This window comes from Biomphalaria glabrata, chromosome 12 (assembly GCF_947242115.1).
Source record: "Biomphalaria glabrata chromosome 12, xgBioGlab47.1, whole genome shotgun sequence".
In the NCBI taxonomy this organism is placed as follows: domain Eukaryota; kingdom Metazoa; phylum Mollusca; class Gastropoda; family Planorbidae; genus Biomphalaria; species Biomphalaria glabrata.
Window position 1 is genome coordinate 428,482 of NC_074722.1, and position 25,733 is coordinate 454,214.

A 25,733-nucleotide genomic window follows, 5' to 3' on the forward strand; every position below is an offset into this window, starting at 1 on the left:
TGCTCTATTTTGTGTCTGTTTATTAATTTTATCTTGAGTTGAGGGGTCATTGGTCATTTAAGTCATTGGTTAACATGCATGGCTGGATTGACCTAGGAACACGCATAGGACGTAGTCATATTTTTTGAAGTAACGTCTGTATTTTTTTTAAAATAAGATAATGCTTTTACTGAATTGTGACTGTAAATGGTCCGGTTCTTTCGTTATACGTAACACTCGTACGACACTTTTTTAAATTTTTCAATCCATTCCTAGACACACCCTCGAGGCAAAACACTGTTCCCGAACGTTACCGAAAGTCTTCGTTGAATTCCGTTATCTGGTACACTGAACAACACCGACAATGGAACTAACCTTGCACTAACCTAGACACACCCTCGAGGCAAAACACTGTTCCCGAAAGTTACCGAAAGTCTTCGTTGAATTCCGTCATCTGGTACACTGAACAACACCGACAATGGAACTAACCTTGCACTAACCTAGACACACCCTCGAGGCAAAACACTGTTCCCGAAAGTTACCGAAAGTCTTCGTTGAATTCCGTCATCTGGTACACTGAACAACACCGACAATGGAACTAACCTTGCACTAACCTAGACACACCCTCGAGGCAAAACACTGTTCCCGAAAGTTACCGAAAGTCTTCGTTGAATTCCGTCATCTGGTACACTGAACAACACCGACAATGGAACTAACCTTGCAATAAATAATCTGTCTCGTCTGTCACTTGACTTTCGTCATAGATATGCTATGACTTTTCGCGTAATGAAGTCCCTCCAATTTTCCCGATTAGTGTCTGTTCTTAGTAGGATGTCAAGAGAGAGGCCTGTCCATTCTTTTAAGACTAAGACTGCTTTATTGATCCTTATGGAAATTTGTTGTGATTACAAGGACTCTTATCTTATATAGGCGTCAACTTTCCTTGGCTGACATAGAAGAGAGCACCTGGCTGTATGCGGCGTCGGAACGAGCTGGAGGTCACTCACGAAGGCCGCGGGATACACATTTGAGACCAAAAGAAAATCTGCTGCAGAAGACAAACGCAGATGACGAAAAGAAAATCTAAATATCGACCACCTGCGGACAATGGTTATGCTTGCCCAGGATGTGGCAAAATATGCAGGTCACAGCTGGGGCTGCGCAGCCACGGGAAATACTGTATTCCTCATAAATCTTCGGACTCGAAGACAAACCTTATTATTATTATTCTCATATCAAGAACACAACAGAAACATACACATAAATAGAACAGACACAACATAAAGAGTTCATTCAGCGACTACACACAGGCATCTTGGTCTTTTTCATGTTTCCTGATGAACGAGAGGCGTTGATATAGTCTGACCGAGTGAGGTACGAACGAGTTTTTGTATCGCTCTGTTCTTGTTTTGATTGACAGTAGTCGCCCACTTCGCGACGACCTGACAAAGTTCTGATGGAGCGGGTGGCAGTTGTCTTCCAAGATTTTTTCGATTTTACTTAGTCGCTTTTGTTCAAAAAGTTCCTTTAAATGTGGTAATGTTGTGAGTGTAATTATTGATGCACTTTTTTTTAGATGAAGCGTTGCTTTGCCATCAAGTTATTCCGTATGTTAGCAGATTTGTATAGTCGCGCCGTAAAAAGTATTTAGGATCTTCTTATTTAGTTTAAAGCTATTGAGTTTGTATTGAAAAAAAGTCGCTGGGCTGTTTTCTTTGTCAGAGTTCCAAGACGGTCTTCCCATGAGAGGTTGTTATTAATGATAAGGCCTAGATATTTATATGCCTTTACTTGTTCTATAGATGTAGTGTTTATTTGCAGTTCACGTATAGTTTGTTTTTTCTTTCTAAAATCTATTATTAAGTTTTATTATACTGAATGACGAAAATGACTACACACATAGTAAAGAACTAAAGATCAAGACACAGAATCTGGTCAGTACACTATCTAACGTGAATCCACAATGTAAACAAACATTAGGGGCGACAATCGAAATAAACAAATTCACGACACTGACAAAACAAGAATCAATAAAAAAACAAACTTAACCAATTATCTAATTAATTATTGGCAACTAAATATTTTTTAGGTATCGAACAAGGGAAAGAAAATGTACTTGATAGATGTGGCGGTAAGCCTATAAGCTGAATAAGTCTCCTTTATACTTTTGTATGAGCTTGGTCGTCGCTTAAAAGCTTGAAACTAACAATAGATAGCTAAGAATATTTCTATTTACATAAGCACCTCGCTGGCACAGTGGTTAGTACACGTAAATTTAAGTCGTGCAACTTCTTTTTTATAAAATGCACTTAAAAAGTGATCACGTAGCCTTCACCCAGATACACTCTTCCCCCCCCCCCCCAGCCTTTCCTCAGCTTGTCCAGACAAGTTTTAGGGTCATAGCGTATTGACCACTATTGAGCATGAAATAGCGGTTAGGAAAATTGGAAAAAATATTTCTAATCGCACATATTTACTCTTAGCCTAGATCTATTACAGATTTAATACATGACTGATCCAAAGTAACTGATACAATTACTGTAGATACATGTTGTTGTTTTTTTTATGTATCGTTTTTTTCTTCTATAATCTCATCCAGCTCTAATGGGTGCCTGACATTGGTTGGGGAAAAGTAAAGGCGGTTGGTCATTCTGCTGGCCACATGGCACCCACGTTAATCGTAGGACACAGAAACAGATGACCTTCATATCTGCAATTTTAATTATCTGCCCTAAGGACTACAGAGTCTTATAGGGGAATTTTAATACTTTTAACCCTTAAGATGCGTGTGGTATTTAAACCTCTAAACATGAACATAGTAATTTCCTTTTGTATGTCTTCATTGTAAAACAGCTCAGCACTTTAAGGGTTAATTTTACTTCATTTACTTTTTCCTTTAAGAGGTCCATTTGTTACGATGTAGTTTCCATCATAATATGCTCCAGAAATATGTTACAAAAGAGGTAACGAGAGAATACATCCTTGCCGCACTCCTATGGGTATCCTAAAAGTTTTTCCAATTTGGTTCAGAAGTACTGAGCTAGCATTTTGGTACAGGGCAGCTGTCGACCAGCTCCTCTACACATACCGGCATTGGCCATAACATCACCATTTGTATGATCAAGATAGAGTCTTATCTTATCTTATCTTATCTTATATAATACAGACGTTACTTCAAAAAAGAAGATGATTAGGTCCTACGCGTCATGCATTTAGTTATGCATATTAACCAATGACTTAAATTCTGCCAAGTCACTGGTTTTCCTGGCTAGCTCAGACAACCCATTCCATGCTCTAATAGCACTAGAGAAGAAGGAGCTTTTGTACAAATTTGTCCTAGCATATGGGACGAGGAATGTGCCTTTGGGGAAAGTGTTTAAGAGGTATTACCTTGTGTATGGTACCTAAGTCTCGGGTCAATGAGCAATTTTTATGGGAACCATTGCTTGGTGGGTGCTTTTTTTTTTTTTTAGCAGACAGCGAATTAAGGTTGACATAACGGAAACATTATGACAGAACAGACAAAGAAAACTCACAGCGAGGTGGTCAATGAAAGAAAGTTTATAGCAAGGCTTCTAGCTGGTCAACGAGAGAAAATTTATAGCAAGGCCTCTAGCTGGTCAATGAAAGAAAACTCACAGCAAAAGCTCTAGCTGGTCAATGAAAGAAAACTCACAGCAAGGGCTCTAGCTGGTCAATGAAAGAAAACTCACAGCAAGGGCTCTAGCTGGTCAATGAAAGAAAACTCACAGCAAGGGCTTTAGCTGGTCAATGAAAGAAAACTCACAGCAAGGCCTCTAGCTGGTCAATGAAAGAAAACTCACAGCGAGGCCTCTAGCTGGTCAATGAAAGAAAACTCACAGCAAGGCCTCTAGCTGGTCAATGAAAGAAAACTCACAGCAAGGGCTATAGCTGGTCAATGAAAGAAAACTCACAGCAAGGCCTCTAGCTGGTCAATGAAAGAAAACTCACAGCAACGGCTATAGCTGGTCAATGAAAGAAAACTCACAGCAAGGCCTCTAGCTGGTCAATGAAAGAAAACTCACAGCAAGGGCTCTAGCTGGTCAATGAAAGAAAACTCACAGCAAGGGCTATAGCTTGTCAATGAAAGAAAACTCACAGCAAGGGCTCTAGCTGGTCAATGAAACAAAACTCACAGCAAGGGCTCTAGCTGTTCAATGCTAGAAAACTCACAGCGAGGCCTCTAGCTGGTCAATGAAAGAAAACTCACAGCAAGGGCTCTAGCTGGTCAATGAAAGAAAACTCACAGCAAGGGCTTTAGCTGGTCAATGAAAGAAAACTCACAGCAAGGCCTCTAGCTGGTCAATGAAAGAAAACTCACAGCAAGGGCTCTAGCTGTTCAATGCTAGAAAACTCACAGCGAGGCCTCTAGCTGGTCAATGAAAGAAAACTCACAGCAAGGGCTCTAGCTGTTCAATGAAAGAAAACTCACAGCGAGGCCTCTAGCTGGTCAATGAAAGAAAACTCACAGCAAGGGCTCTAGCTGTTCAATGAAAGAAAACTCACAGCAAGGGCTCTAGCAGGTCAATGAAAGAAAACTCACAGCAAGGGCTCTAGCTGTTCAATGAAAGAAAACTCACAGCGAGGCCTCTAGCTGGTCAATGAAAGAAAACTCACAGCAAGGCCTCTAGCTGGTCAATGAAAGAAAACTCACAGCGAGGCCTCTAGCTGGTCAATGAAAGAAAACTCACAGCAAGGGCTCTAGCTGTTCAATGCTAGAAAACTCACAGCGAGGCCTCTAGCTGGTCAATGAAAGAAAACTCACAGCAAGGGCTCTAGCTGTTCAATGCTAGAAAACTCACAGCGAGGCCTCTAGCTGTTCAATGCTAGAAAACTCACAGCGAGGGCTCTAGCTGTTCAATGCTAGAAAACTCACAGCGAGTCCTCTAGCTGGTCATTAAAGAGCGGGGATCTCTGACACTTCAAATGTTTTTATTAAAATTAAAGGATAAAAAAAAAACTAGCAAGTTAAATCGATAGGTACACCCCAGTTGCATTTTTCTAAACAGTTTGTATTTGTTTACACTCTCTTCGTGAGAGGCAATGTTTAAAAAATGTTGGGTTTTTTTAAGTTGAAAGCACGAGTGGTGTGAATAAGGAATGTCTAGGATGTTGTGTTTTTTTTTAAAGAGAGGAGTCATTAATTTCAAGCTAAAATTTCGTACATGGTAGTGTAGTATGGCTAGTTAGATGGTAGAGTGTCTTAGGTCTGATCCCATGCTGGTCATTTTTTTCCTTCATTCTCCCATGACAAATAAAATAAGAATTACTATTCTATAATAGTAACTGACCTCACCATTATCGATATCGCTGTACCACTGTCTCATAATTTAAGAAAAACTGAGATAGAAAAACAAAGACAATATGGGAACCTAGGCTTGGAGATTAAGCGTCTATGGAAATTGTCCAAAATAACAATATACCCCATTGTTATATCAACCGAGGGGATAATAACAACTGACCTCACAGACACCTTCAAGGCCCTTAACATTCCTAGGAACATCCTCGTTGCCTGTCAGAGGGCGGTACTGCTGCAGACCTGCCACATCACCAGAAAATTCCTCAGTGGAAACTGTTAAAGGGACTACGATGAATTTTGTTTCTCTTTAGCGAAACTCGACCCTGGCAGCGCCAGAGAATAACTACTCGTTCATTTCTAACATAATAATAATAATAATAATAAGGCTTGTTTTCGAGTCCGAAGATTAATGAGGAATGCAATATTTCCCTCGGCTACTCAGCCCAAGCTGTGACCTACATATATTGCCACATCTAACGCAGGCATAACCATTGTCCGATGGTGGTCGATTTAGATTTTCTTTTCGCTGTCTACGTCTGCCCTCGGCAGCAGTGAACCTAAAGTAGGAATTGATTTATTTGTGACCTTTTTTTTTCTTTTTAAGTTTAAATTAAAAAAAAAACCCACTAAATCTCAAACACTCATCTATATAGGCTATGCATAAATGACGTCATATCGTATAAATGGCTACCTCGCATTATTCATATTTGAAGATTTAAAAAGACAAACGTGTCAAGGTAAAATGTTTTCTTAAATCAATCAGTCTTCACTCCTGCTTTAATTTAAATGTAAAAGTCTTCACTTCTGATTAAAATCTAGCAGTCTTCACTTCTGATTTAGATTCCTGGTAAGCGTAACATTACTAGACTTAGACATCAGCATACACGCCTAGACCGGCCAAGATTAAAACCATAGACTATATATATATAGTCTAAGATTAAAAAATAGATACTATTAGATATAATTATCTTCTCTTTTGAAGAACGTATGTAGATTATAAGATAACATTAGACATTAGGTGGGTTTACAATCTAGATCTACTATTATTCTACTTCATTATTCTTTAATATCATTGCTTATTTTATTATCTTATAAAATGCAGACGTTACTTCAAAAAAAGAAGATGATTACGTCCTAGTTTTGTTCCTACTCAATATAGTCATGCATCTGGTCATGCATCTGGTCATGCATCTGGTCATGCATCTAGTCATGCATCTACTAGTCATGCATCTGGTCATGCATCTAGTCATGCATCTGGTCATGCATCTAGTCATGCATCTAGTCATGCATCTAGTCATGCATCTAGTCATGCATCTAGTCATAGATCTAGTCATGCATCTAGTCATGCATCTAGTCATGCATCTGGTCATGCATCTTGTCATGCATCTTGTCATGCATCTTGTCATGCATCTAGTCATGCATCTAGTCATGCATCTTGTCATGCATCTTGTCATGCATCTTGTCATGCATCTAGTCATGCATCTAGTCATGCATCTAGTCATGCATCTAGTCATGCATCTAGTCATGCATCTAGTCATGCATCTTGTCATGCATCTAGTCATGCATCTAGTCATGCATCTTGTCATGCATCTAGTCATGCATCTAGTCATGCATCTAGTCATGCATCTAGTCATGCATCTAGTCATGCATCTGGTCATGCATCTAGTCATGCATCTAGTCATGCATCTAGTCATGCATCTAGTCATGCATCTGGTCATGCATCTAGTCATGCATCTGGTCATGCATCTAGTCATGCATGTTAACCAATGACTTGAATTCTGTAAAGTCACTGGTTTTCCTGGTTGACTGCTAAAGTCTATAAGTTCATTCAAATAGTAAAATTGCTACAAATTTGATGTTTACCTGGATTATTTTATCCATGGTGGTGCGGTGGTTCTTCAGATCTCTGCTCCATAGAGTAGACATAGTTATAGTAGTAGTTGGTGAACCAGATGACCTTAACATCATCTGCCCCATAAATTGCAAGGTCTGGATGGGGAAACTTTACTATTACTTTAGTAGTTGTGAAATACTAACCAAACCGATATTACGCCTCTCTCTCTCTCTCTCGCTCTCTCTCTCTCTCTCTCTCTCTCTCACTCACACACACACACACACACACATATACTGGACACTGACACGATGTCAAATTGATACATTAAATGTCCCACTGACACAATGTCACATTGACACAGTGCTCCTCTGATACATTAAATTTCACGCTGACACTATTTCACATCGACACAATGTCACACTGATACGATGTCACACTGACACAATGCTACGCTGATACATTAAATGTCACACTGATACAATGTCACACTGACACAATGCTATGCTGATACATTAAATGTCACACTGATACAATGTCAGATTGACACAATGCTATGCTGATACATTAAATGTCACACTGATACAATGTCAGATTGACACAATGCTACTCTGATACATAAATTTCACGCTGGCACAATTCTCTCACACTGACACAGTGCCACACTGACACAATGTCACACTGACATAATGTCACACTGACACAATGCTACGCTGATATATTAAATGTCACACTGACACAATTTCACACTGATAATTAATTATCACGCTGACACAAGAAAACTACCACTAGACTATTTCAGTGTATGCTTTAGTAATTTCTTGACTTTTAGTATTTTCAGGAAAAGAGAACTTAAGACGGATGACAAACAAATCGACATTTCGAAAGTTGTTTGTGGGGTTCCTCTGGTCCAAGCTGTTGTTCAATCAAGTGGATAGCTTGAATGGATTATCGCTCACAGTGGACACAAGTGTGTCCATCTTCAATTGTAATCGAGCTTTCCTCGGCTTTAACTTTCCACATTACATCTTCAAGTGGAATGCATTTAACTTTAGGTAGACCTTGTGTGAACTCTAGCGTGTGTCTGTCATAAAATTAACATGTGTCTCACATACGGGTGTGTCTGTCATAACATTAACATGTGTCTCACATACGGGTGTGTCTGTCATAACATTAACATGTGTCTCACATACGGGTGTATCTGTCATAAAATTAACATGTGTCTGACATAGTGTGTATCTGTCATAAAATTAACGTGTGTCTCACATACGGGTATGTCTGTCATAACATAAACATGTGTCTGACATAGTGTGTATCTGTCATAAAATGAACATGTGTCTGACATAGTGTGTATCTGTCATAAAATTAGCATGTGTATAACATAGGGTGTGTCAGTAAAGTATATATACTGGTAATAAATGTCAGTAGTGTAATTGATGTGTGTCAATCACCTAATTAATGTGTTTTCATCATGAAATTGATATGTGTCCATAATGTAATTGATGTGTGTCCACCGTGTAATTATTGTGTTCCAACGTGTAATGGGTGTGTGTCCATCATGTAATTGATGTGTGGCCATCGTGTAATTGATGTGTGTCCATAATGTGTGTGCCCAGCGTGTAATTAATGTGTTCCTATGTGTAATTGATATGTGTCCAACATGTAATCGATGTGTGTCCATCATGTTATCGATGTGTGTCCATCATGTAATTGATGTGTGCCCAGCGTGTAATTAATGTGTGTCCATCGTGTAATTGATGTGTGTCCATCGTGTAATTGATGTGTGCCCAGCGTGTAATTAATGTGTGTCCATCGTGTAATTGATGTGTGTCCATCATGTAATTGATGTGTGCCCAGCGTGTAATTAATGTGTTCCTATGTGTAATTGATATGTGTCCAACATGTAATAGTTGTGTGTCCATCGTGTAATTGGTGTGTGTCCATCATGTGATTGATGTTTGTCCATCATGTGATTGATGTGTCCATAATGTTATTGATGTGGGCTAATCGTGTAATTAATATGTGTCCAACATGTAATGGATGTTTGTCCAACATGCAATGGATGTGTGTCCAACATGTAATGGATGTGTGTCCAACATGTAATGGATGTGTGTCCAACATGTAATGGATGTGTGTCCAACGTGTAATGGATGTGTGTCCAACATGTAATGGATGTGTGTCCAAAATTTAATGGATGTGTGTCCAACATGTAATGGATGTGTGTCCATCGTGTGATGAGCTATTTCTATCGTGTGGTGTGTATTGCGTACGTTATTGCTGAGTTTTACTTGATATATTTGGGTTAGTGTTAGAATAAGTGTCTTCAGAGAATTTCTATTTCTCCTGTGATCAAAACATATTATTCCGTACCGGTATCGTTTGATTGTCACATCATACTTATGGCTGCAGCAAAGTCCGCGTCTAATTTTTTTAAACAATTTTAAACTCACACAGCTATACTTCTAGCTGCAGCCAAGTCACAGTGCTCTCATTGCTTTTCAAACTGTGGTACACGTGTCACGGGGGTCTTGAAAAGTGCTACTAGTGTGGTCCATAATTATCCACAAATCGATGTCTAAATCTTTCCATTGTTTCGTCTTTTTATATCCATTTCTATCTGCGAATAATAAATATGTGAACAATCTGGAAACGAAGTAGTTCTATATTTAGATTTCAACATGGAAAAATATATATATCACCCAGGGCTACAGGCAGAAAAATCTGTAAATGATGAAATACCAGTCGCTTGCCAGTTTGGCGTTTCACACCTGGTTTGGCTTCCCTGCAGTCATTTCATCCGTCCAATTTATGGTTAGTCTCAATGAAGGTGCTGAGTTTCTGATCGGTTTCTCTGTTCAATTAAATTTCCAACCAGAAGTCGACTCACTTTAATACCCAGAGTCAAACTTAGCAAGAGAAAGAGGATCACTAAAAGAGATATAAACACCCTCTTGAGCTTGGCATCCGCCGCTATTAGTAAACAGGAGAATCTGTCCAAAGGAACATCAGCTTCGAAATAAAATTAAAGCTGTATTCTACGTTCGTGGAATCCGTACTCCTTTGTGGTTGCGAAAGCTGGACACTGATTGCTGAGGCTGAAAAAAGAATTCAAACCTTTCAGGGTAAAAATACATTTAAAAAAAAAAAGAAGAGATTTCAAATATTGTTACGATCTCTCCTCTACTATCCAGGCTCTCTTCTCACTGCACCACACCACACAACGAACTTAAAGAACCTCACAACGCAGGGCTCCAAAGTAACAGTAACAGTTTAATTTCAAATACATTACAATTGGCAACAACATTAACACTGTCTGTACAAAAACCTAGTCTTGCTCTGCCTGACTTCACACACCGTGCTGGTTCTCGCCTTGTACTGGTCAAATAGCGAGGTAACGTGAAGTCCAGTCTTTCTGACACACTCGCTCTTATATAGTGTCTCTACTGGCCTTCTAGAATCGGATGGAACGTTCTTGACCACTCAGAATGATCACAATCGCCGTGACTTGCGTGCGTAATATTTACACACAGGTCGTTGCCGAACTGGCGTGTACTGTCACTGGGCACAGTTGACCGCTCTTCCTGCGCTGGACTGTGGCGATTTGGAAAGGCTAAAAACACACAGCACTACCTCCATCTGTGTCACCGCCAGGTTTACAACAATATTAAGAAACGAAAAGAAGGAGGAACTCCTCAATACTGCCAGAAGAAGGAGGAACTCTTCAATACTGCCAGAAGAAGGAGGAACTCTTCAATACTGCCAGAAGAAGGAGGAACTCTTCAATACTGCCAGAAGAAGGAGGAACTCTTCAATACTGCCAGAAGAAGGAGGAACTCTTCAATACTGCCAGAAAACGAAAGTTGAGCTGGTTTAGTCATATTGTAAGACATGACTCACTTCCAAAAGTCATCTTTTCAAGGTGCGCTCGAAGGAAGAGTCGACAATGAGTTATATATCCTGCTAAGGTCATCTTCTGACCGAAAAGTGTGATGCTATTTAACGAGCTGACGATTATGATGATGAAGGTGATAATGTGCAGTTTTAAATGTTTTATTGCATACAGGCCCTTCAAGATGGACATCAGAAATCGTACAGTAAAAGCTATTTGCAATGAGCTTAAATGCACACTCATCGACAGTACTGTCAATCCATTCTTCCTTCAGCGGCTCATTACCTACTAAGCAGGCCATAAAAGACAGATCATAATGCACAACAGACAGATCATAATACATAACACTCAGGTCACAATACATAACAGACAGATTATAACAGACAACTCTTGTCGCCTTAAGGTGAAAAAAGTGTTTTTGTAGCAGTGTGTTCTGAACAAAAGTTTGTTAACTCCGGAAGTGGTAATGGTCTTAAGCCTATCATTATCTATAAAGTGCTTCCAATGGCATGCGTCTCAAATAGCCTCTGACAGCCAGTCCAACTCCTGGCCTTCACGTGTGGCTCAGTTACTGAGCCAGGCGGAACCGTTACCACAGACAGGAGAAGGGGCAAAGGCGAGCAACTGGCGCCTAAACCAGAAAGCTTAGGGCAGGAGGGGCTCGTTAGCCTTGGTTGGCTACCCACCTAGGAGAAGGAAAACTCTGAATCCAAACCTCCGCTGCCCTGCGGCTATACCCAAACACGGGAAAGGCTTCGGGAGACTACCCTGAGGAAAAATCAGAAGCTGGTGACCCTTAGGCAGATTGTGGCACATCGTGCTACAGCCTGGCAGATCCTGCGGCGCTACTGATCCCAAACTGTATCTGATATTCCGTTCCTTTGGTCACATCAGTTGCGCGGAGAGGGGGGAACTGCTGTGTGGGCGACATCGTTCCGACCATAGACAATGCCCATGCTTTCATCTCACTATGCTCTGAGATGAACCATAGTCGTTCTACGACTGAAGGAGGCCAATGATGATGAATGATGTTCGAAACACACAATCACTGTACCTGACTGACAACCTGGCAAGTATTTGATATCATTGTACCCTAACCCGTTCTGGATTAGTGCTTCAGTTCACTAATTCTCACTGATTGGTGCTTCAGTTTACTAATTCTCACTGATTAGTACTTCAGTTTACTAATTCTCACTGATTTATGCTTCAGTTTACTGGTCCTCACTGATTAGTACTTCAGTTTACTGATTCTCACAGATTGGTACTTCAGTTTACTGGTCCTCACTGATTAGTACTTCAGTTTACTGATTCTCACTGACTGGTACTTCAGTTTACTAATTCTCACAGATTGGTACTTTAGTTTAATAATTCTCACTGATCGGTACTTCAGTTTACTAATTCTCACTGATTAGTACTTCAGTTCACTAATTCTCACTGATTGGTACTTCAGTTTACTAATTCTCACTAATTAGTACTTCATTTTACTGGTCCACATTGATTAGTACCTTGTTCTCGCTGATTAGTACTTCAGTTTACTGGTCCTCACCGAGTGGTACTTGTTCCAAAACGTTTGAAAAGCAGTGTCACAATTTATTTTTCTAATTTGCTTGAATGTTGTTCTAATGTGATATTTCATTTTTTTTAAACGTATTTTTGGTTAAGTGCTCCCAGAGCCATACTGCTGGCCTCTGAGATGAAACAAAGCAGCCTTAGAATCTATGGGACACCAGTCTTCACACCACAAGACAAATCTCAGTTTGAAAGGGACAAAAATCTGGTATGGGGTTCAATGCTCAAGGAGGAAAGAGAGTCTTTCCATAACCCAGATATCTTTATTATTTCACGTAAGTGGTATTGCAAGGGGCTGTAATTTTGTTTATACTATTCAGTTAATTTTACCTTTTTAGTCAATATTGACAAAATATATAATAGACCGATTATACATTAAAAACTTAACGGTTTTTTAAAAAAAAGTTTATCTGATTACGTCCTGGGTAGTGAAGCAAAGGTATTTTAAACTGTGTATTCTTTTTTTTTTATTTACAGACCTTCTCACCAACGCCTTCTAACATCCATTGTGTTAAAAAAAGAATATTTTTTTATTCCCAATTAGCATACACCCACTTTGCGGGTAGAAAGGGCTACTTCGCTGCTTTATTGGACTAAAAATGTAATTGGTATGTTTGCCGAATTTCAACTTTCTAGGACATGCCCTTTTTTGTTCATGCATTACTTAAAGGGTTAATACCAAATATTATGAATAGTTCTGACCATACTATCACTGAGCGGTAAAGCGCTTGGCTTCCGTAGTGGAGGTCCCGGGTTCGAATCCTGGTGAAGACTGGGATTTTTATTTCAGGATTTTCGGGCGCCCTTGAGTCCACCCAGCTCTAATGGGTACCTGACATTAGTTGGGGAAAAGTAAAAGCGGTTGGTCGTTGTGCTGGCCACTATCGTGTTAGGGAGATTATTCCGTAAGACAAAATTATCGCGTTCTGTTAGGGAGTGACGTCTGTTATTTATAAGATATGATAGATTTTTTTTATATTCTTTAAAGTTGTATTAGAATAAGCAGTGCTTTTTTTGTTTTTTTTTTGTAAAAAAAAAAAAAGGGGGCGGTACTTGGTGATTAGGTGCCTATACTCAGTAGTGGATTGCCTAACTTTTAACTACTAATAAATTAATCATAAACGTTAAAATACAAGAAAAGTAATAATTTGTGGATCCTTCCCAGACAGAAGTTTATTCAGACATGCAGAAAGAGGCAAGCTGTTCCATTGGCTTTGAGTTCCTAGAGTAATTAGACTAAATCTTAGGATAATTACGAAGAAGAATCTCATGTATTGTCTATCCAAATAATTAAACTTAACAGATTTTTTAAAAGGCTGCTTTTTAATTCTGGGCGAAATTTACAGTATGCAAATAGTCAAGTTCTCTTTAATACTTTCTGTCTGGGGGCTCTGCTAAAACTGGACAACATGACAAAGTTAACTCCATAACTAGACAAATAGGGTTCCTATAGCGCAGCGGTTCTCAACCTTTTATGCTCGGTAACCCCTTTTTTACAATCCCCCACTCTGCCTCGACCCCCCCCCCCAACACACACACATAAAGCAATAGAAGAATAGACAAAACAATCCATTTTTTCGATGGTCTTAGGCGACCCCTGGCTAATCGTCAATCGACCCCCCAAGGGGGGTCGCGACCCACAGGTTGAGAACCCCTGCTATAGCGTGATATTTTCTTAACAGTGTAATGACAACTAAATACTGTACGATCATGAGCTTGAACTAAAGGGTGACCGGTCACTTCATCCCCGGTCATTTCATCCTTGGTCACCTCATCCCAGGTCATTTCATCCCCAATTAAATATTTTTTCTTATTCATTGTTTAATTGTGCTCTTAAGGCTTTGACTTAAAGCCCTCATTTCGTCTAATATATAAATAGGATTATGTAGAATGCTTTTTGATATTGTTTTACATGTTATTCATGCGTTTATGACGTAACAGAGGCGCCCCACGGAAACGCTTCAAAGACCAGCTTAGGCGTCCTGGTTGCATGCGGCCTCAGAACGAGACAGCTAAAGGTCACTCTCGAAGACCGCGGGATACACATTTGAGACCAAAAAAAAATCTGCTGCCGAGGACAAACGCAGACGGCGAAAAGAAAATCTAAATCGACCACCTGCGGACAATGGATGTGGCAAAATATGTAGGTCACTGCTTGGACTGCGGAGCCACGGGAAATACTGCATTTCTCACTAATCTTCGGACTCGAAGACTAGCCTTCTTATATGAAACTAGTCGACCGGCGGCGTAGCATACGCCACTATTTTGCAGGGCCGGCCATAGGCCACAGCAACCTATCCGACCGCAGTGGGCCACACACTTTCATAGGACCCGCGCTATTTCTATGTGTAAATTATTAAATTAAACCATTTTATAACTTATAATAGATTTCTCGCGGCCGCCTGATTTACCAGGAGCTCCTGGAAATCTCCAGAAATTATAAAAAATCTTTTGAAAAAACATACAAATCTCATGAAATATATAGACAAAAATTGTCATTTCGGGGTGTCATTCAATATGAAAAACGCCAATCCTAAGGGCGATAAATAAAAACGGCATTATGCATTAGCTGTAATTGTGTAACCTGATGAAAGAAGCTTCTCGCGCGTCAAACTAATCAAGAATTACTTTAGTTCAACAGTTCTCGTAGATAGATTGAATTATTGATAGACTAATGCTATTGAGCGTGATCTATGTAGGAAATAACTTTTTCAAGATACACTGTATGACTTCGCTACACGCAAGGCTCGTAAAGTTCGTGGGATAACTCTATCCGCAGAAATAAGAGAGTGATCTTTCTTTTACTTCCTCTCGTTTAAACTGTTGAGGGGAGAAGATAATTATATATATATAGATAACCGGGGGATGAAATGACCGGGGGATGAAATGACCAGGGGATGAAATGACCGGGGATGAAATGACCGGGGATGAAATGACCGGGAACCGAATAAAGACTACAATCATTTCACTGTCGCGATTCGTGTTTAAATCTTGTTTAAACCATACTTCTGTACTGTACTGGACTCTACTGTCTACTGTAGCATACTGTTTTGAATCTGCCTCCTCTCTCTCTCTCTCTCTCTCTCCTTCTCTCTCTCTCTCCCCCTCTCCCCTCCCTCTCTCCCCCTCTCCCCCTCTCCCTCTCTCTCTCCCCCTCTCTCTCTCTCCCTCTCCCCCTCTCTCTCACCCCTCTCTCTCTCTCTCCCTCTCTCTCTCTCTCTCCCTCTCTCTCTCCCTCTCCCTCTCTCTCTTCCTCTCTCTCTCCCCTCTCCCTCTCTCTCTCTCTCCCCCTCTCTCTCCCTCTCTCTCTCTCTCTCTCTCTCTCTCTCTCACTATATATATATATATGGTGATTCTCTATCTCTTGTATACAAATTACGATCTAATTTTAATACACAATGGCTATAACGTGACAGTTTTTTTTTCCCGTTGTTTCATCAATATTATCACGTGACTAAATGTTTGTTTACGATTGGTGAATGAGTCCATTGGTCGTCAGGTTTTTACAAAGCTTATAATAATTCTGTCTGTCTGTCTGGTGAAAAGTTTGTACACGTTATTTCTCCCAGACCCAATTTCGTATCAAATTGAAGTTTTGCACAATTTTTATTTTTGTATTTGACAAAACAAGAATCAATCTTTAAAAAAAACAAACCGTTTTGTTAATTAACTATTGGTAATAAATTATTTGGGATAGAAATCGTACTTGACAGATGTAGTGGTATAAGCTGAATTAGTCCCCTTGAAGAGGATTGAGCTCTGAGTGAACCATTTTTTATGTATTTAAAAAGCGATCACGGCAACATTCACACAGATATCCCCTTCTTCCTCCCGCTCCTCTTTCTTTCTTTTCCCAACTGGTCCAGACAAGTGATTTGGATCCTAGTGCATTGTGAAAGATAAAAGAATAAAATGCTTTTTAAAACAAAAACAAAAAACAATTGGTAAAAATATTTCAAATCGCAAACATTTATTATTGTTAGTCTAGATCTATTACAAATTCAGTCACATGACTGATCCAAATTAATTGATATAATTACGCTTAATATAAGCTTTGTTGTTTTTTTTTTTTATAAAAGTATTTTTATGTTTTTTTTTTGTTTAAATTATATGTTGTTGTGTTTTTTTTTATCTTCTTGCCAGTTAAGGACTGGTCTAAAATAATGAAGTTTATCCAAGCAGTTGGTTGGAAGTTGATGATGGACTTCGCGGCTAACATGCACTCCAATGGTCTTTGGATATCAAGATATGCTCAGACGTTTTTAGAACTATGTACACGGTTTAAATTAGAGATTCCAGAATTTCAATTAGGAAATGGTTTGTACTATATTTTTAACTCTTTCTCTCCGTAATTATTTACCACATTCTGGTGGGAATCAACGCTGGTAGCGTCAGTTAGGAGAGAAAGAGTTAAATGTAAAGTGTGTAGAGGCTTATATTTCAGGCTTATATTTTAAGTCGGGAAGCGTGGTCGAGGGGCTAAATGGTTTGTACTATATTTTAACTCTTTCTCTCCGTAATTATTTACCACATTCTGGTGGGAATCAACGCTGGTAGCGTCAGTGTTAGGAGAGAAAGAGTTAAATGTAAATTGTGTAGAGGACGCACGAGACGATTAAGTCGGGAAGCGTGGTCGAGAGGCTAAGTGCGCTTGAACTTGGCTTGACTTGGCTACCTATGAAAGGGGGGGGGGGGGGCTCGAGGTTCGACACCCGACTCGAGCACAAATGTGTTTACTGAGCACCTGAAGGCAGCAAAGAGACACCCTTCCCCCAACTGAGATTGGATCAAAGCGCTCTGAGTATGCTTTAAGCATGAAAATTTATTTAGATTAACAATAAATCATTTGTAATTTCTTGGTCAGCCAAAGTGGATACTAGTATATTATATGAAGTATTAAACACTACAATGTCACTACAATGTCATTACAATGTCACGCCTTCTCAGTGAGCTACCTTTTGACTTATGACCCTCACCTTAGTCTGTAGAGCCTTTGGGGCACCACACATGATCTGCTGACCGTTTTCCTCCATTTTTATCTGTTTGTTGCCTTGGACAGAATCTCTTTCAATGGCAGATCCGTCATTTTTTTTTTATGTTGTCTACCCTTCGCTTTCTCTGTCTCTTCTTTTACCTGGCACTGTTCCCTGAAGGAAGATCGTAGCGAACCCTGGTGACCTTGTGATATAAATATAAAGTTTTAGTTTGCGTTTTTTAAGTAGTTAGCAGGTCATCGTGGGACCTAATTGTAGACATAATGACTATCCGGTGGAAACTAACTGACAGGCTAAATTAAGTTAAACTAAATTATAGCTTTTTATATAGCTCTGTTTTCAGGCTTATAGCATGCTCAGAGCGCTTTGGTCCAATCTCATTAGTGGGGTTCGGTGTATCTGGGAGAAGGTTTTCCGTGCTGCCTTTAGGCTAACAGGAAAAACGAACAAGACGTCTGAGTCTGACGGCTAGAGCAAAGTTTCTATAACGCAGCGGTTCTCAACCTTTTAAGCTCGGCGACCCCTTTTTACAATATCCCACTCTGCCGCGAACCCCCACATACACACACATACAGCAATAGAATAATAGACAATAACAATCCTTATTTTTGATGGTCTTAGGCGACCCCTGGCAAATCGTCAATCGACCCCCAAGGGGGTCGCGACCCACAGGTTGAGAACCCCTGCTATAACGTAATAGGAATGAGAGAAATACTTATTTTTAAGCCCCTAGACCAGTGTTTCTCAAGCTTTTTCCTAAACGGAACACATCACACATACTGACGTGGTGGCCTACTAGCTAACTATTCCATGGAACACCTATACAGTCTAGATCTCCGCGGAACACAGTTTGAGAAATACTGCCCTAGACCATATCGGTGATGACGTTCCGTAGTGGCGCCGCTTTCCCATTGTTGTCAATTCTTCCTTAGTGATGTTGCACAAGAATATGAGATTCCCTGCTCCAGCATTGCTTCAGTCGGTGGCGAAGTAACGGGGCACAAACTTAAGTTTCGAGATTACGCAATGGTTATATTTAGATACGCTTCAGGGGAGAAGACTCACAAGTAAAGGAAAAACCAACGACTCGGCAGAGTTTTACATCACTGATTAACATGCATGACTAGCTCGACACATGAAACGCGTAGGACGTCATTATCTTCTCTTTTGAATTGACGTCTGTAATTTATAAGATAAGATCCAAGGCAAAGGACAGAGAGGAATGTTGAAAAATAACAGACCTTGTGTGGTGCCCCAATGGTTCAACAAATTAATGGATAGGTCAAGGTGAAGATGCTTGTAATTAAATAAAAGTCTAGTTATTAGCGCTCTTTTTTTGCCTTGCGTACGAATTTCGGTTTTCCTTGTCAAAGAGAAATGCCCACACAGCCTTGAAGGCGAGCGACCTGATTTTGAACTTGAAGGCATAGCTCTACAAAATAGTATGAACTCATTCTACTTATGTTTTAAATTTGCAGAGCCTAGCATGTACCACTATCGGCTGAATATCAACGCCACAACTGTTGTCAGAGACTTTAAGTTCTTTGGAGAACTATTGAAAAATAAATTTGAGTTTTACAAAAACAGTCGAATCATTGGTCCTGACGTCGCACAGTTTAGAAGATCCAAACTTTTCTTTGAATCGTAGGTATATGCCAATATTTTCGTTTATTTATTCAAAAACCCTTAGAAAAGATGCCAGCAACAGAGCCAGGCAGGCCTTAGAGTGGAACCCCTGGGAACAAAACGCAGAGGAAGACCAAAAAAGAACATGGCGACGCAGTGTAGGCCTACTTGAAGAAGCCAAAAGGACCGGGAAGAGCTGGGAAACCATCAAAAAACTAGCAAGAGACCGTGGAGAGTGGCGTGTTTTTGTTATTATTATTATTATAGCTTTTATATAGCGCTATTTTCATGCTTATAGCATGCTCAGAGCGCTTTGGTCCAATCTCATTTGTGGACAAGTGGGGGGGGGGGGGGAGGGGGTATCTAAAAGTTGGTTTTCCGTGCTGCCTTTAGGCGCTCAGTAAACGTAACTCCGCCCGAGTCAGGTGTCGAAACTCGAGCCCCCTTCTTGGTAGCCAAGACAAGCCAAGTTCAAGCGCACTTAGCCTCTCGACCACGCCCTATATTCCATCAGGAACTCAAAGGAGTGATGTTGATGATGATTTAAAAACTGCGATGTACAGACTTTCGCTCAGAGCAGCCCACTCCAACCAGACAGCGGCTCTGAATTCCTTATGTTACGAACAACATTCCCTTAGAGCAGTGTTTTGTGTTGAGACCATTCCCTTAGAGCAGTGTTTCGTGATGAGACCATTCCCTTAGAGCAGTGTTTTGTGTTGAGACCATTCCCTTAGAGCAGTGTTTTGTGTTGAGACCATTCCCTTAGAGCAGTGTTTTGTGTTTAGACCATTCCCTTAGAGCAGTGTTTTGTGTTGAGACCATTCCCTTAGAGCAGTGTTTCGTGATGAGACCATTCCCTTAGAGCAGTGTTTTGTGTTTAGACCATTCCCTTAGAGCAGTGTTTTGTGTTGAGACCATTCCCTTAGAGCAGTGTTTTGTTTTGAGACCATTCCCTTAGAGCAGTGTTTTGTTTTGAGACCATTCCCTTAGAGCAGTGTTTCGTGATGAGACCATTCCCTTAGAGCAGTGTTTTGTGTTGAGACCAGACTCTTAGAGCAGTGTTTTGTGTTGAGACCATTCCCTTAGAGCAGTGTTTCATGTTGAGACCATTCCCTTAGAGCAGTGTTTTGTGTTGAGACCATTCCCTTAGAGCAGTGTTTTGTGTTGAGACCAGACCCTTAGAGCAGTGTTTCATGTTGAGACCATTCCCTTAGAGCAGTGTTTTGTGTTGAGACCAGACCCTTAGAGCAGTATTTTGTGTTGAGACCAGACTCTTAGAGCAGTGTTTTGTTTTGAGACCATTCCCTTAGAGCAGTGTTTTGTGTTGAGACCATTCCCTTAGAGCAGTGTTTTGTGTTGAGACCATTCCCTTAGAGCAGTGTTTTGTGTTGAGACCATTCCCTTAGAGCAGTGTTTTGTGTTGAGACCATTCCCTTAGAGCAGTGTTTTGTGTTGAGACCATTCCCTTAGAGCAGAGTTTTGTGTTGAGACCATTCCCTTAGAGCAGTGTTTTGTGTTGAGACCATTCCCTTAGAGCAGTGTTTCGTTTTGAGACCAGACCCTTAGAGCAATGTTTCATGTTGAGACCATTCCCTTAGAGCAGTGTTTTGTTTTGAGACCATTCCCTTAGAGCAGTGTTTTGTGTTGAGACCATTCCCTTAGAGCAGTGTTTTGTGTTGAGACCATTCCCTTAGAGCAGTGTTTTGTGTTGAGACCATTCCCTTAGAGCAGTGTTTTGTGTTTAGACCATTCCCTTAGAGCTGCCTGGTCGTGAGGTTTGCGCACTGGACTGTCGTTCGGATTTATCGATGGTCGAGGGTTCAAATCCTGCCCGCTCCCATCCCCCGTCGTCCTGCGGGAGGTTTGGACTAGGAAGTAAACTATCTTCAACTCTGAAGGAACATCCGAAACATGTAAAACATTTTAGAGCAGTGTTTCCCAAAGTGGGGTGCGTGTACCCCCAGGGGTACTGGAAGAGTTTGTAAGGGGTTACGCGTTGGTCACAGTTAACTATGATGATTTTAAAAAAAAAACACATCATTTAGTTTTTAAATTAGAATATAATATCATAATTTATAAATCCTTTTTATCATTAGTTTTAATTTTTTACAAACTTAAATACGGCGCTATTTTACATTTTAAGACTAATGTCTACAAAAATCAGGAAATGGAATAGGGATGTTACAACTTCCGTCGACACGCCCCTTTTTTCAATGTAAACACTATGTTTCCATTAATGCATTTGATGTGAAGCCTGCAAAAAATAAACTCACTATTTGAAAACTTTAATTGTGACAGAGGGATGATTTTGTTTATGAAGGCCTACAAAAAAAATTTAATGTTATTAAAATATGTATAACTCATTTTTTTTTCGAGGGGGGGGGGGCGAGGGATAATCGGCGTTACGAAAATTCTAGAATGGATACGCGTAAGTACTCACAAGTTTGGGAAACACTGCATTAGAGTCTTGAGAGTGTATTTTTTAGATCTCCATGTCCCCATACGAGGAGTAATGGGAAACTGAACATGCACAAGCCCTCTCTCTCTCTCTCTCTGTCTCTCTCCCTCTCTCTCTTTCTCTCTCTCACTCTCTCTCCCTCGCTCTGTCTCTCTCCCTCCCTCTCTCTTTGTCTCTCTCCCTCTCTTCCTCTCTCTCTGTCTCTCTCCCTCCCTCTCTCCCTCTCTCTCTGTCTCTCTCCCTCTCTCTCTCCCTCTCTCCCTCCCTCCCCCATCTCTCTCTCTGTCTCTCTCCCTCCCTCTCTCTCTCTCCCTCTCTCTGTCTCTCTCCCTCCTCTCTCCCTCTCCCTCCCTCTCTCTCTCTCTCCCTCTCTCTTTCTCTCCCTCCCTCCCTACCATATCTTGTCTTCTATCATGCCGGAGGCTACATTCTGCGAGAGTACGGTCTGCTGTTCCTCTCTGCAGTGGCGGCGGCGTGGGTTGTAGTTAGGACGGGGTGTTTCTTTCGTTTGTGATACCACCCCACGCATATTTTCGGTCTGGTCTCTTTTATCTCATAGAAGTTTCAAACAAGAGCGCAAGAACGAGGCGCGGTGGCTAAGCGGTAAAGCTATTGGCTTCCGAGCCGGGGACCGGGGTTCGAATCCTGGTGAAGACTGGGATTTTTAATTTCGGGATCTTCGGGCGCCTCTGAGTCCACCCAGCTCTAATGGGTACCTGACATTAGTTAGGGAAAAGTAAAGGCGGTTGGACATTGTGCTGGCCACATGACACTCTCGTTAACCGTGGGCCACAGAAACAGATGACCTTTACATCATCTGCCCTATAGACCACAAGGTCTGAAAGGGGGGACTTTACTAAGAGCGTAAGACGTTGCATTATTGCGAATGTATTTGTTAGCTAAGTTACATTTTGTCAACTTTTGTTCTTGTGTGGGCTCACCTACGTAGATAACATTATGTAACAATAACATTTCTTCGCATATGCAGTGCTACACCCTGGCAGAACCTGCGACGCCGCTGACCCCAAACTGTATCGGCACTGTATCGGATACTTCAGCTGCGTGGAGAGGGGGGGGGGAACTGATGTGTGGGCGACATCGTTCCGACCACAACTAATGCCCAGGCATTCTTCTCATTTCCATGAGATGATCCATAGTCGCTTCGCGACTGCAGGAGGACATACCTACTGTTATGGCACTATTAGGAATTAGTTATTTGTTTCGGATATTAGGGGGAAGTTTTTACTTAGTAACGATGACGTGATAGTTTTTTAAAAAGTAAGAACGAAATAGCAGTCGACATAAACGAGACGCTTTCATGACAACGTAGCAATAAGAAGCATTTTATCAACGGCTAGAAGTAGGTCACATTCGACAGTTCCCTTCATGATTATTAAACGTGTTTGATGTTCAACACCTGAGTCGACTAGCTCTATTGATTGTTCGGCCTTTCGCCGGTGTTATCTGTTCCTGCAGTTCTTTCAGTGTTACCTCCGTTTGGGTTTATTTTCATAGGACACCGCGGAAGCGCTTAACACTACTTACAACATATGCAGACAACTATGTCGATTCTTTAATAATAATTATATGTAAATTGTCTGAAGTTTATTTTAGAACTTAATAGGAGTCATTTGTAGCGTCAGAGCTTTTTTTTTTATATAAAGTGACAATATGACAAAATTTTTATGGACTATTATCAGTTTTCTAGCTTTAGAATTAAAATGTAAATATAAATTTTTATTTAGATTTTGGTGACGATTGTAGGTTAAATATTCATGTATGTTATTTACTGCGTTTATAAAAATAAATTATTATAAACATATTTTTCATATTTCTACACTTCAGATTTCTTCGGGAAGGTGGCTGCAAATACGTTGATGAAGTGTCATTTCATCAGTAAGTAGACTGTGTCTTGTGAGGTCTCATTCCATCTGTAATTAGACTGTGTCTTGTGTAGTTGCATTTCATCTGTAATTAGACTGTATATTGTGTGGTTGCATTTCATCCGTAATTAGACTGTATCTTGTGTGGTTGCATTTCATCTGTAATTAGACTGTCTTTTGTAGTTGCATTTCATCTGTAATTACACTGTGTCTTGTGTAGTTGCATTTCATCTGTAATTAGACTGTGTCTTGTGTAGTTGCATTTCATCTGTAATTACACTGTGTCTTGTGTAGTTGCATTTCATCTGTAATTAGACTGTCTTTTGTAGTTGCATTTCATCCGTAATTACACTGTGTCTTATGTAGTTGCATTTCATTTGTAATTAGACTGTGTCTTGTGAGGTTTCATTTCATCTATAATTACACTGTTTCTTGTGTAGTTGCATTTCATACGTAATTAGACTGTATCTTGTGTGGTTGCATTTCATCCGTAATTACACTGTTTCTTGTGTAGTTGCATTTCATCCGTAATTACACTGTTTCTTGTGTAGATGCATTTCATCTGTAATTACACTGTGTCTTGTGTGGTTGCATTTCATCTGTAATTAGACTTTGTCTTGTGTAGTTGCATTTCATCCGTTATTATATTGTGTCTTGTGTGGTTTTATGTTATCAGTATGTAGACTAGTTTAGTGTTCAAGATGCCCTCTTTTCTTAAATAGACTAATATTTTGAAAGAAATTATTAATGAAATAAAATGGTTGCCAGATTTTCGTTGTAGTGCCAAATTCTGTACAACAAAAATAAATAATAACTTTTAAGCCGATGTTACTAACATTGTTGTTTGTTCTTACTTAATTGGGTGAGAGGAATTGATTTGGATTTCGCGCTCAAAGAAAAAGTTTCTGTGTAAACATTGTTACTCTCTCTCTCTCTCTCCCTCTCTCTATAACAAGTGCAATATAAATTTAATACACTCTTAGCAGCGGTTCTCAACCTTTTAAGCTCGGCGACCCCTTTTTTACGATCCACTCTGCCGCGACCCCAACCCACACACACTTACAGTGATAGAAGAAAAGACAAAAAAATATTTTTTCGATGTTCTTATTCGACCCCTGGCAAATCGCCAATCGACCCCCAAGGGAGTCGCGATCCACAGGTTAGAAACCCCTGCTCTAGAGGGAAGGATTTTTGTAATTTAAAACAAAAAAAAATTTTACTTTTGGTTAGTGTATCTCTCGTGTTGGGGCATGCTCAGTGTGTTATGGTCCATGTCTGTGAGGGATTTCTGTGAGGAGAACTTTCCCATGCCGCCTTTATGTGCTTGGCAAACACAACTCGGCTCGGGTCGGGATTCAAACTCATGCCCCCTTGCTAAGTAGCCAAGCTGTTATTTGCTACCCAGCCGCTCACAAGAGGAGTTCGATCAAGCTTCGATCATGGCTATTTGACAAAATAAAAAGATCATTACTATTATTATTATAGCTTTTATATAGCGCTATGTTCATGCTTATAGCATGCTCAGAGCGCTTTTTGGTCCAATCTCATTTGTGGACCAGTGGGGGGGGGGGGGTATCTAGGAGTTGGTTTTCCGTGCTGCCTTTAGGCGCTGTTAAGGCTTCCGCGCGGTGTTGATTCTTGGAAATATATCTAGTGTAGATCTACGTCTGACTGGAAGTAACGCTGAACTCGAACTACTTCAGTAACACCGGCGAAAGGCCGAAACAATCAAATTGCTGATGTTGTTTTACAAATATATTTGATAATCAAGAAGGGAATCGTCCGATGTCAGCTATGTCCGTAAATCTGTATATCTATTCTACAGCTCTACAAGAAGCGTCTTCTTTTAGCGTCGCTTAGAGCGTTCTTGTTTTTTAACCCACTTTACGTCATCGTCGCTAAGTAAAACTTTACCCTATTCCCGAAACAAATAACTAATTCCTAATCATGTCATAACAGCGCTCAGTAAACACAACTCTGCCCGAGTCGGGAGTCGAACCTCGAGCCCCCTTCTAGGTAGCCAAGCCAAGCCTAGTTCAAGCGCACTTGGCCTCTCGACCACGCTTCCAACTAGTGGAATAGGTATAGACTACGTCTTGCGTGTCAACACGTATGTGTGTGTGTGTGTGTGTGTGTATTCGCGCAGGTCTTGAGAGTCGGGAGGTCAGGTGTGTGCTGAAGAGC

The 25,733-nt window shown here is 40.4% G+C and overlaps 1 protein-coding gene across 1 annotated transcript in view; it reads left to right on the forward strand.

Moving 5' to 3' along the window:
- Window positions 1-5,979: 5,979 nt before the first annotated feature.
- Window positions 5,980-25,733, forward strand: part of LOC106074071 (heparanase-like) — a 31,737-nt gene continuing 11,983 nt past the window's right edge. The window contains exons 1-6 of the mRNA XM_056005128.1: window positions 5,980-6,036; window positions 7,963-8,185; window positions 12,682-12,863; window positions 16,732-16,905; window positions 19,061-19,226; window positions 23,512-23,562. Of these exons, the coding sequence (XP_055861103.1) occupies window positions 7,992-8,185; window positions 12,682-12,863; window positions 16,732-16,905; window positions 19,061-19,226; window positions 23,512-23,562 (767 nt within the window). The 5' untranslated portion in view covers window positions 5,980-6,036; window positions 7,963-7,991. The remainder of the gene's footprint in view (window positions 6,037-7,962; window positions 8,186-12,681; window positions 12,864-16,731; window positions 16,906-19,060; window positions 19,227-23,511; window positions 23,563-25,733) is intronic.